The sequence below is a fragment of the Pongo pygmaeus genome, chromosome X, assembly GCF_028885625.2.
Source record: "Pongo pygmaeus isolate AG05252 chromosome X, NHGRI_mPonPyg2-v2.0_pri, whole genome shotgun sequence".
Lineage (NCBI taxonomy): Eukaryota > Metazoa > Chordata > Mammalia > Primates > Hominidae > Pongo > Pongo pygmaeus.
In genome coordinates, this window is record NC_072396.2 from 30,831,161 (window position 1) to 30,843,790 (window position 12,630).

The window sequence follows — 12,630 nt, forward strand, 5'->3', positions numbered from 1 at the left end:
AAACTGCAACTTTGTACTGTTTGACATGCATCTCTGCATCCTCTCCCCACCCTGCCTCTGGTAACTACTGTTTTATTATCTTTTTCTATGTATTTAACTTTTTTTTCTTTTTAGATTTTACATATAAGAGATATTAATAGCATGCAGCATTTTTCTTTCTGTGTCTGGTTTATTTCATTCAGCATAACATCCCCCAAGTTCATCTGTGTTGTTGCAATGGCAGAATCTCTTTCTTTTTCAAGGCTAAATAACATTTTTTAAAATTTTATCTTAGTTTCAGGGGTACATGTGCAGGTTGTTATATAGGGAATTGCATGTCATGGGGGTCTGGTGTACAGATTATTTCATCACCCAGGTAATAAGCATAGTACACAATAGGCAGTTTTTCCATCCTCACCCTCCTCCCACCTTCCGCCCTTAAGTAGGCCCCAGTGTCTGTTGTTCCCTTCTTTGTGTCCATGTGTACTCAATGTTTAACTCCCACAAAGAACATGCAGTATTTGGTTTTCTGTTTCATTGTACATATATACCACAATTCCTTTATCCATTCATCCATTGGTAAACACTTTTGTTGTTGCCACAACTTGGTCATTGAGAATAATACTGCAGTGAACATGGGGGCACAAATATCTATAGGAGGTGATGATTTCATTTCCTTTTGCCCAGACAAGGGATTGCTGGGTCATATGGTAGTCCATTTTTAATTTTTTGAGAAAGCTCGTACTGTATTCCATAATGGCTGTACCAATTTGCATTCCCACCAATAGTGTAGAAGGGTTCCATTTTCTCTACACTCTTGCCAACATTCATCTCTAGTGGGTTTTTGTTTTTTTGTTTGTTTTTTGTTTTTATAATAGCCTTCCTAACTTGTGTGAGGTGATATCTCACTGTGGTTTTGATTTGCATTTCCCTGATGGTTAGTGATGTTGAGCACATCTTTGTATAGCTATTGGACATTTTTATGTCTTCTTTGGAGAAATGTCATACAAATAGTGATTTTTCTTAAGTACTGATTATGTTGGAAATGTGATTGAACACTGTATTAAAAATTGTTGAGATCAAAAAATTTTTTTTAAAAAAGTTGTCTATTCTTGGTTTGCCTCATTCCTTTTAGTCTTTCTTCTTATAAAATTAAGAGTTACATATCTGGATTTGCTTAGATTATTAAAGAATGTAGGAGAGACTAAATCCTAATTTATTGGACTTCATACTCACTCTCTTGTTTATTCCTTAATCATTAATTGATCATCAGCTCTTTGGAAGTCTTCATGTTAGTACTGGGAATGTTTTCCCCAAAACAAATCAATTTCTTGCCCATTTAATTTTAGAGTCTGGGAGCAGCTGTCATAAAAAAAAAAAAAGATGATGAGGTGCTCTCTAAGACTTAAAGAACAAGTACAAAGGAGGAATGAGAAAAAGAGGAGGTTTGAGATGAGAGCAATCAAGTGTAAATGCCCTGAGGCAAGGCAGTTTGGAGTGTTAGGAAACCTCAAGTCCCCCATTGGGAGGTAATTTTAAGGGAAACTACGTGGTGGGCTGGATGAGGCTGTGGGAGGGGCCAGGGCCTCAGATGGTGCCTCTCAGAGGTGTGAGACAAAGCCTCGAATGGGAAGTAGTTCTTAACAGTTATTTTGTGCTCACGGATAAACCAGAGAGAATCTGCACCTGGGGCAGGAATGGAATGTGCCCTGTGCTCTTGTCCCAGTGCAGGAGAACATAGTCACAGTGCACAAACTAGGTGCTTTATACAGTTGGTGCATTTCAGTGTTGAGAGACTAAGCCTGGAATGGGAAACTGTCCCTAACATTTACTTTCCTGTTGTGGGAAAACCAGAGAGAACCCCTACCTAGGACAGAAGTGAAAAGTGTTCTATGTCCCTATCCTAGCACAGTCTAATACAGTGCACAACCTAGGTGTTCTATGTACATCATCTCTAGTGAGTTTCTGAGAAATAAGGGAGATGTCAGCTTCAGGGGAGGTAAGATGCCCAGAAGCCACTGTGCTGGCACTCTTTGTCCTGGGTTGGAGAATCAAGAGCCCGCTCTATTAAAAGGACATTCAACAGGGGTGCAGCCAGGCATGGTGGCTCATGCCTGTAATCCCAGCACTTTGGGAGGCGAGGCAGGTGGATCTCTTGAGATCAGGAGTTCAAGATCAGTCTGGCCAACATGGTGAAACCCCGTCTCTACCCAAAATACAAAAATTAGCTGGGTGTGGTGGTGGACACCTGTAATCCCAGCTACTAGGGAGGCTGAGGCAGGAGAATCACTTGAGCCCTGAGGCAGAGTTTGCAATGAGCCGAGATAGTGCCTCTGCACTCCAGCCTGGGTGACAGAGTGAGACTCCATCTCAAAAAAAAATAATAATAATAATAAAAATCAAAACAGGGGTGGTTCACATAGAAGGGTGCCTAGGAGTTAGAAAAAAATATTGGTCATTGACAAAAATTTTGAGACTTGAGTTCTATCCAATTGGGGAAGGCTCTTCCACGAACACTTTATATAATTTTCCTTGCTAAGCAGCATTTTGTTTGATTATAATTTCTTTGTTTGGAGTTTGGTAATATGCTCAAGTTCACAGGATGAGTAAGTGACAGGGCTGGGACTAGACTCCTGTTCTGAATTCTTTCTAGAGCCCACACTCTTCATTCTGTTCCTCTCTGCCTGGAGCAGACTTTGTGTTCTCTAATTCACTTTTCTTCTCAATACTTCCAAATATGTCTCAAGGGTTAAAAAGGATTCTGTGCCCAAAGAATTGGATTGGAATACATAGCCAAAGCAATAAAGAATATCAAAATAATGAAAGCTATGAATAAAGAGGAGAAAGAGATATTATTCAGTGACAATATGATCATCTACATATGCACAGTCAGATAACCTCAAAATCAGGGACCACACAATCATCCTGAACAGCTCCTTCCCCTTAAGAAGTAAATCAATTAAAACAGAAGTCACATAAGAGGCTAATGCTGGCTATTGAAAAGAGTAAATCAGCATCATTTTCCTCTGACAACCCACCAGCTACCTTGGACTCCCTGCTTTGTGTTATAATTTCTTTACCTCGCATTAGCCCTGGGGCACAGACTTGCAAGGTTTGCAGTAGGAACACTGCCCAAGAGTTAGCAGGGATGTGGCATTTCCCAGGGAGCCTGTATTCAGAGATGCAAGAGAAAATAAGGAGGACACCCATAAATAAATACTGGAAAGACAACCACACCAAAAGATAACGGGGCGATCTACCCAAACCTCTTCTCAGCCTAGAATGCCCCAGGCAGTGCAGCCAGACTGAGCATCCTCTCTTTTACCCTTCAGAGTTCTCAGTGAAGTGAGAGTTTTGACCTAAGGTGACCTCAGTTAACTAGAGGGAGGAACCAGGGTCTGGCAGATATCAGGGAGGACCTTGAATGAAGAACAGGAGGAGCCAGAACAGTGATGTCCCATAGAAACCCGACTCCACTGTCTGCCCTCACAGGACCCAAACATCCCTGGCCTAATGTGGCTCATCAAAACTTCAGCCTAGATCTCGGAGGACCTTAATCTGAGCAGGATTCATGGCATGGAAGGTGGAGTCCCAGGACTGGCCAGCAGCGAAGTGAGGTTCTTGAGTGAGTAAAAAAGGGAAAACCAAACCCACAAATAAGGGGACTTCTCGGAGCCCAATCCATATTTTTAACCCTGGAAAGCCCTAGGCAGAGATATAAAACTGGCTTGCCTCTCATTTCAGCCTGGAGGATCTCAGGGAGGGGAAGGCTTTGTCTAACAGGGCAGCCTCAGTTCTTCAGAGGTCTCTTGGCCCTAACTAGAGTCAAGATGAAGACCAAGCCGGTGCGGTGTCTCAGGCCTGTAATCCCAGCATACTGGGAGGCCGAGGCGAGTAAACTGTGTGAGCCCAGGAGTTCGAAACCAGCCAGGGCAGCATGGCGAAAACCTGTCTCTACAAAAAAAAAAAAAAAAAAAAAAAAAAAGCCGGGCAGCAGTGGAACACCCCTGTAGTCCCAGCTACCCAGGAGGCTGAGGTGGGAGGATCGCTTAAGCCCTAGGGGTCAAGGCTGCAGTGAGCCAAGGTCACGCCACTGCACTCCAGCCTGGGCGACAGAGAGAAACACTGTCTCAAATTAGCCGGGCGTGGTGGGGCGCACGTGTAGTCCCAGCTATTCGGGAGGCGGAGGCAGGAGAATCGCTTGAACCTGGGAGGCAGAGGTTGCAGTGAGCCAAGATCGCGCCACTGCACTCCCGCCTGGGTGACAGAGCGAGACTCCATCTCAAAATAAATAAATAAATAAACATAAATTTTTTTTTTTTTTTTAATTTTAAGGCAGGGCTCTGGCTCACGCTTGTAATCCCAACATTTTGGGAGGACGAAGCCAGCCTCATCGCTTAAGCACAGGAGTTCGAGGACTGGGAGGTGGAGGTTGTGGCAAGCCAAGATCGCGCGGCTGCACTCCAGCCTGGAAGACAGAGAGAGCCCCTGTCACAAAAAAAAAAAAAAAAAAGAAAGAAAGAAAGAAATATGAGACCCACTGGTGCTAACCAGGGAACCTCTCTCCAAAAGAGGGGCCCACCAAAAGCCCTAACCCTGTTTCAGGTCTTTGAAGCCCCAGGACATGGTCCGACAACATGCCTAGACTTCCCCTGTAGGGACTATGGGAGGGGAGGATTTTGGAGGTTGGCGGACTTCGCTCAGTAGAGGTGTTACTCTGCTCCGCTTAGTATCAAGGTGAGAACCCTGAATAAGGACCTAGGGACCACCGACTCCAGAACAGTGGGGTCCCAGCGTCTCGCCCCCTGCTGTCAGCCCTCGGAGACCCCCAGCGGGATGTTGCTCACCCTCACTTCCGCTTTGAAAGTGAGGCTGTTGGCCTGACGGGTGCAATAGCTTCAGTCAGGTTCGCAGCCTAGCGTGAATTCTTAGAACTGATCCGGAGTAAAGGTAAGAACCCTCAGCGGGGACTGAAGGGACAATCCATGTTTTTAACCCTGGAAAGCCCTAGGCAGAGCTATAAAACTGGCTTGCCTCTCATTCAGCCTGGCGGGTCTCAGGGAGGGGAAGGCTTTGTCTAACATGGCAGCCTCAGTTCTTCAGAGGTCTCTTGGCCCTAACTAGAGTCAAGATGAAGACCAAGCCGGTGCGGTGTCTCAGGCCTGTAATCCCAGCACACTGGGAGGCCGAGGCGAGTCCCCCCAGGGGTTCGAAACCAGCCGGGGCAGCATGGCGAAAACCTGTCTCTACAAAAAAAAAAAAAAAAAAAAAATGGCCGGGCAGCAGTGGAGCACCCCTATAGTCCCAGCTACCTAGAAGGCTGAGGTGGGAGGATCGCTTAAACCCTAGGGGTCAAGGCTGCAGTGAGCCAATGTCACGCCACTGCGCTCCAGCCTGGGCGACAGAGAGAAACACTGTCTCAAATTAGCCGGGCGTGGTGGGGCGCACGTATAGTCCCAGCTATTCGGGAGGCGGAGGCAAGAGAATCGCTTGAACCCGGGAAGCAGAGGTTGCAGTGAGCCAAGATCGCGCCACTGCACTCCCGCCTGGGTGACAGAGCGAGACTCTATCTCAAAAATAAATACAAACTTTTTTTTTTTTTTTAATTTTAAGGCAGGGCTCTGGCTCACGCTTGTAATCCCAACATTTTGGGAGGACGAAGCCAGCCTCATCGCTTAAGCACAGGAGTTCGAGGACTGGGAGGTGGAGGTTGTGGCAAGCCAAGATTGCGCGGCTGCACTCCAGCCTGGAAGACAGAGAGAGCCCCTGTCACAAAAAAAAAAAAAAAAAGAAAGAAAGAAAGAAATATGAGGCCCACTGGTGCTAACCAGGGAACCTCTCTCCAAAAGAGGGGCCCACCAAAAACCCTAACCCTGTTTCAGGTCTTTGAAGCCCCAGGACATGGTCCGATAACATGCCTAGACTTCCCCTCTAGGGACTGTGGGAGGGGAGGATTTTGGAGGTTGGCGGACTTCGTTCAGTAGAGGTGTTACTCTGCTCCGCTTAGTATCAAGGTGAGAACCCTGAATAAGGACCTAGGGACCACCGACTCCAGAACAGTGGGGTCCCAGCGTCTCACCCCCTGCTGTCAGCCCTCCGAGACCCCCAGCGGGATGTTGCTCACCCTCACTTCCGCTTTGAAAGTGAGGCTGTTGGCCTGACGGGTGCAATAGCTTCAGTCAGGTTCGCAGCCTAGCGTGAATTCTTAGAACTGATCCGGAGTAAAGGTAAGAACCCTCAGCGGGGACTGAAGGGACAATCCATGTTTTTAACCCTGGAAAGCCCTAGGCAGAGCTATAAAACTGGCTTGCCTCTCATTCAGCCTGGCGGGTCTCAGGGAGGGGAAGGCTTTGTCTAACATGGCAGCCTCAGTTCTTCAGAGGTCTCTTGGCCCTAACTAGAGTCAGGATGAAGACCAAGCCGGTGCGGTGTCTCAGGCCTGTAATCCCAGCACACTGGGAGGCCGAGGCGAGTCCCCCCAGGGGTTCGAAACCAGCCGGGGCAGCATGGCGAAAACCTGTCTCTACAAAAAAAAAAAAAAAAAAAAATGGCCGGGCAGCAGTGGAGCACCCCTATAGTCCCAGCTACCTAGAAGGCTGAGGTGGGAGGATCGCTTAAACCCTAGGGGTCAAGGCTGCAGTGAGCCAATGTCACGCCACTGCGCTCCAGCCTGGGCGACAGAGAGAAACACTGTCTCAAATTAGCCGGGCGTGGTGGGGCGCACGTATAGTCCCAGCTATTCGGGAGGCGGAGGCAAGAGAATCGCTTGAACCCGGGAAGCAGAGGTTGCAGTGAGCCAAGATCGCGCCACTGCACTCCCGCCTGGGTGACAGAGCGAGACTCTATCTCAAAAATAAATACAAACTTTTTTTTTTTTTTTAATTTTAAGGCAGGGCTCTGGCTCACGCTTGTAATCCCAACATTTTGGGAGGACGAAGCCAGCCTCATCGCTTAAGCACAGGAGTTCGAGGACTGGGAGGTGGAGGTTGTGGCAAGCCAAGATTGCGCGGCTGCACTCCAGCCTGGAAGACAGAGAGAGCCCCTGTCACAAAAAAAAAAAAAAAAAAAGAAAGAAAGAAAGAAATATGAGGCCCACTGGTGCTAACCAGGGAACCTCTCTCCAAAAGAGGGGCCCACCAAAAACCCTAACCCTGTTTCAGGTCTTTGAAGCCCCAGGACATGGTCCGATAACATGCCTAGACTTCCCCTCTAGGGACTGTGGGAGGGGAGGATTTTGGAGGTTGGCGGACTTCGTTCAGTAGAGGTGTTACTCTGCTCCGCTTAGTATCAAGGTGAGAACCCTGAATAAGGACCTAGGGACCACCGACTCCAGAACAGTGGGGTCCCAGCGTCTCACCCCCTGCTGTCAGCCCTCCGAGACCCCCAGCGGGATGTTGCTCACCCTCACTTCCGCTTTGAAAGTGAGGCTGTTGGCCTGACGGGTGCAATAGCTTCAGTCAGGTTCGCAGCCTAGCGTGAATTCTTAGAACTGATCCGGAGTAAAGGTAAGAACCCTCAGCGGGGACTGAAGGGACAATCCATGTTTTTAACCCTGGAAAGCCCTAGGCAGAGCTATAAAACTGGCTTGCCTCTCATTTCAGCCTGGCGGGTCTCAGGGAGGGGAAGGCTTTGTCTAACATGGCAGCCTCAGTTCTTCAGAGGTCTCTTGGCCCTAACTAGAGTCAAGATGAAGACCAAGCCGGTGCGGTGTCTCAGGCCTGTAATCCCAGCACACTGGGAGGCCGAGGCGAGTCCCCCCAGGAGTTCGAAACCAGCCGGGGCAGCATGGCGAAAACCTGTCTCTACAAAAAAAAAAAAAAAAAAAAAAAAATGGCCGGGCAGCAGTGGAGCACCCCTGTAGTCCCAGCTACCCAGAAGGCTGAGGTGGGAGGATCGCTTAAACCCTAGGGGTCAAGGCTGCGGTGAACCAAGGTCACGCCACTGCGCTCCAGCCTGGGCGACAGAGAGAAACACTGTCTCAAATTAGCCGGGCGTGGTGGGGCGCACGTATAGTCCCAGCTATTCGGGAGGCGGAGGCAGGAGAATCGCTTGAACCTGGGAGGCAGAGGTTGCAGTGAGCCAAGATCGCGCCACTGCACTCCCGCCTGGGTGACAGAGCGAGACTCCATCTCAAAATAAATAAATAATATAAACTTTTTTTTTTTTTTTAATTTTAAGGCAGGTCTCTGGCTGACGCTTGTAATCCAACATTTTGGGAGGACGAAGCCAGCCTCATCGCTTAAGCACAGGAGTTCGAGGACTGGGAGGTGGAGGTTGTGGTAAGCCAAGATTGCGCGGCTGCGCTCCAGCCTGGAAGACAGAGAGAGCCCCTGTCACAAAAAAAAAAAAAAAAAGAAAGAAAGAAATATGAGGCCCACTGGTGCTAACCAGGGAACCTCTCTCCAAAAGAGGGGCCCACCAAAAGCCCTAACCCTGTTTCAGGTCTTTGAAGCCCCAGGACATGGTCCGATAACATGCCTAGACTTCCCCTCTAGGGACTATGGGAGGGGAGGATTTTGGAGGTTGGTGGACTTCGCTCAGTAGAGGTGTTACTCTGCTCCACTTAGTATCAAGGTGAGAACCCTGAATAAGGACCTAGGGACCACTGACTCCAGAACAGTAGGGTCCCAGCGTCTCAGCCCCTGCTGTCAGCCCTCAGAGACCCCGAGCGGGACGTGGCTCACCCTCACAACTCCCTGCCCATTACAAAAGGAGACCCACAACGTCTCACCCTTGCGGTTGACCCTGGGAGGTCCTGGTTGAGTTCTGTCTGGAAAGGCACCCAGAGGGAGGTTCTTTCACTAAGGGAGCAGCCCCAGTTATTCAGTTGGAGGGGACCTGGACCCTAACTGGAGCCAAGGTGAAGTCTCCGAGTGCTAAAGGATGGGATCTCTTCCCAGTAGGGGTGTCAACAGACAGCAGCAGCAACCCTACTGGTTAGCATCCCCCTGGTTAGCACCAGTGGTCCTCGTGTTTTTTATTTATTTTTATTTTTTTTCAGACAAGGTCTCACTGCTGCTAGCCAGTTTAGAAGGCTCCAGACAAGTGTAGTCATAAGCGGAGGCCCTGACTTCCCCGTCCAAGGAGGGAAGTGTTCAGGGAGATGAGTGTTTTGTTTGGAGGTTGGCGAACTCAGGTCAGTAGAGGGAGAAATTTCAGGCTGTGATAAGATACCAAGGTGAAGACCCTGAATGAGAATCTAGGGACCAGCGACTCCAAAACAGTGAAGTCTCTTAGAGTTCCACCCCTGTTGTCAGCCATCAGACCCCAGGAAGCTGTGAACAGATAAGGCTCTTCCTCACTTCCTTGGAAGTGCTTTGAAGGGGAGGATCTGGAGGTGAGGGGCACAGCATCCCTTCGGCAGAGGGTGAATTCCTTGGACTGTCTGGAGTCAAGGTCAGGACCCTGAATGTGGATGAAAGGGACCACCATCCCCCAACCTATAACAAAGAGGGCCACACTAAATCCTGCCCCAGAAGTCTTCCCTGGGAATACCTTGAAAGCTGTCTGACAGATATCTACCTGGAAAGTCTCAGGGAGGGAAGGGCCTTGGTCTAAGAAAGGAGCCCCAGTTCAGCAGGTGGAAGAGAGACTTGGGTCCTAACTGGAGTCAAGGTGAGGGCCCTGAGTGCTAATGAAGGAATCTCTCTGCAATAGAGGTGTCAACACAAACAATGTCCTTGCACTCATTTTGCAAGCTCCAGGCAAAGGTATTCATAGGTGAGGGGTCCCTGACTTCCCTGTCTAGGGCCTTGTTCTGAGGCTGGAGGACTTAGGTTAATGGAGGGAAGTGTCCCACATCCTACTAGGAGTCAAGGTCAGAGACCTGAGAGAAAACTAAAGGGAACACTCTCTCTAAAAAGTAAAGTCCCACAAATTATGCCTCTTCTCTCAGCTCCGGGAAGCCTTGGAATAACGTCAGCCCCCCTTACTGCCTAGAGAGTGCCAGAAAGGTTGAACTAATTACATGCCCCAGTTCTGCAGAGGGAAGAGTGAGGAGACCCAGAGCCTTGCAGGGGTCATAGTGAGGACCCTGAATGAAGACTAGTGATACAACTTCTCCCACATAAAGAAGAGACAACAAAGATTCCCCCACTCCCCACTTGCAGCGCTGACGAGGCTGGGCATGAAGGTCAGGTGTATGTGAACTCACCTTCTTTTAATGGCATTAGGTTGCTGAGAGCCTTTACCTAAAGTGAGGGGCATCAGATCAGCAGAGGCAGCTGTCCTAGGTCCTATCTAGAGACAAGATGAGGACTATGAATGAGGTGTCAGGACCCCAATAAGCCCAGGAAAGAGTAGGACTCCACAATGCTGTTAGCACCTAGTTCCTCCTGTCAGGGGTGGTAAGGCTGAGACATTCCTTCACCTCCTCTTAGGTGGTCCCAAGGAGATGAGGACATTTGCTGGAGGTGTCAAATTTAGTGCAGCACAGGGGAGAAGACCCAGCCCTGACAGTTTTTATGATGGTCCTGAGTGTGAACTGAGAGAAACCTCCTATCCCAGAGTAAAAGGAGATCCACAAGGACTAGACATGCCACGGCTGCTCTCAGTCCTAGTATACACAGAACAGGGCTGGCAGGCTGTGGCCTAAGGCACACTTTAATTACTTTCACAGGGTTCTCAGAGGACAAACTGATCAGAACAGAAGCCCTCTGGGTTTCTAGAGCAGCGTTCTCACAGAAAACTGCAGAGGCGACCTTCTTTTAAATCCAAAGTGGTACCTCTCTGCTGAAGGCGCTCTTACCCTCTCTTTCTCTCTCTCCTCCAGGTGCCTGTATCACCTGCCCTTCTGCTGACATTCCTGCCTGCTGTTCCTGACTACAGCCATCATGCCTCGGGGTCAGAAGAGTACGCTCCATGCACGTGAGAAATGCCAGCAGACCCGGGGTCAGACCCAGGATCACCAGGGTGCTCAGATCACTGCAACTAACAAGAAAAAAGTATCTTTTTCATCCCCTCTTATTTTGGGGCCTACTATCCAGAAAAAGTCTGCTGGTAGACCAGGTAGTGCTCTCAAGAAGCCTCAGAGAGCACTAGCCACCACTACATCTGTAGATGTTTCTTACAAAAAGTCATACAAGGGAGCCAACAGCAAAATTAAGAAAAAGCAAAGCTTCTCTCAGGGTCTATCCTCCACTGTGCGGTCTCGCACAGACCCTCTAACCATGAAGACAAATATGTTGGTGCAGTTCCTGATGGAAATGTACAAAATGAAAAAGCCCATTATGGAAGCAGATATGCTAAAAATTGTCCAAAAAAGCCATGAGAATCGCTTCCCTGAGATCCTTAAAAAAGCTGCTTTCAACATGGAGGTGGTATTTGGTGTTGATTTAAAGAAAGTTGATTCTACCAAGGACTCCTATGTCCTTGTCAGCAAAATGGATCTCCCCAACAATGGGACGGTGACTCGTGGGAGGGGATTTCCCAAGACAGGTCTCCTGCTGAATCTCCTGGGCGTGATCTTCATGAAGGGCAACTGTGCCACTGAGGAGAAGATCTGGGAATTCCTGAATAAGATGAGAATATATGATGGGAAGAAACACTTCATATTTGGGGAGCCCAGAAAGCTCATCACCCAAGATTTGGTGAAGCTTAAATACCTGGAGTACCGACAAGTGCCCAACAGTAATCCTGCACGCTATGAATTCCTGTGGGGTCCAAGAGCCCATGCTGAAACCAGCAAGATGAAGGTACTGGAGTTTTGGGCCAAGGTCAATCAAACCGTCCCCAGTGCATTCCAGTTCTGGTATGAAGAGGCTTTGAGAGATGAGGAAGAAAGGGTCCAAGCTACAGCTATGCTCAATGATGGCAGTAGTGCCATGGGCAGAAAGCGTTCCAAGGCCAAGGCTAGCAGCTCTTCCCACGCCTAGTGAAGTCTAAGCAAATTTTGCATTTTGTGGTTAAAGAGGGCAGTCACTGTTCCAAGGAGTGAAGGACTGGGTGTTACTGGAGGGAACACACTGTATAATACCTTTTGTTTCTGTTCTAAATGGATAATTTGAAGTTTTATCTGTATTTTGGGGCATATTTTTCAAATGTTCCTTTTATTTAACATTGTAATCTAAGTTTAGGATTGATATTGGTCACATTTGTTGTTTAAGAGTAAAAATTTTGCTGTTTTGTAAAACAGATTGAGAAAAGTTCTATCTTATTCAGTGATCTGGTGTAAGATAACTTGGAATTAGAATAAGTATTTCCTTGAAAATGTTAAAAAAAAAAGTCAGCAGTAAAATGTATGGCATTAAGAAATAGAGAAAGAGTGTAAGATGGTCAATATTTGGTTTCCTAAATGCTTTTACTCTGTGTTTTAAGGAAATGAAAGATAAATAACCATATATGTCTGGCTTACTTAAGAATGTAGAATTAAATCATAATAAATTAGACCTCATGCTGACACACTCATTCTCCAAGTGTTAATTGAGCATCTGCTCTTGGAAGGGTCCATGCTAATACTGGGAGGGCTAAGAAAAAGAAGACCTAGCAATTGACCTTAAAATTATAAGGTCGAGAAGCAGCTATCATCTAAGGAAAGTGGTGATATACACTCTAAGACCAAAAGGATACATGATAAGAAGGGAGGGAGGTGGTTCCACATGAGAACAGTCAAGTATGAATTATCTAATCAAGGCGGTGTTGGGCCTAAGGAAA

The 12,630-nt window shown here is 47.8% G+C and overlaps 1 protein-coding gene across 2 annotated transcripts; it reads left to right on the plus strand.

Moving 5' to 3' along the window:
• Positions 1–3,443: 3,443 nt before the first annotated feature.
• MAGEB3 (MAGE family member B3) lies at positions 3,444–12,380 on the plus strand. 2 transcript variants are annotated; one of them, XM_054471863.1, is made up of 3 exons: positions 3,444–3,604; positions 8,158–8,258; positions 10,751–12,380. In XM_054471863.1, exon 3 carries the CDS (start codon positions 10,812–10,814, stop codon positions 11,850–11,852), a length of 1,041 nt encoding a protein of 346 aa, XP_054327838.1. In that variant the 5' UTR covers positions 3,444–3,604; positions 8,158–8,258; positions 10,751–10,811; the 3' UTR covers positions 11,853–12,380. The 2 variants fall into 2 exon arrangements, with proteins under 2 accessions (XP_054327838.1, XP_054327837.1); XM_054471862.1 differs by lacking the exon at positions 3,444–3,604 and adding an exon at positions 6,899–7,484.
• Positions 12,381–12,630: the final 250 nt, after the last annotated feature.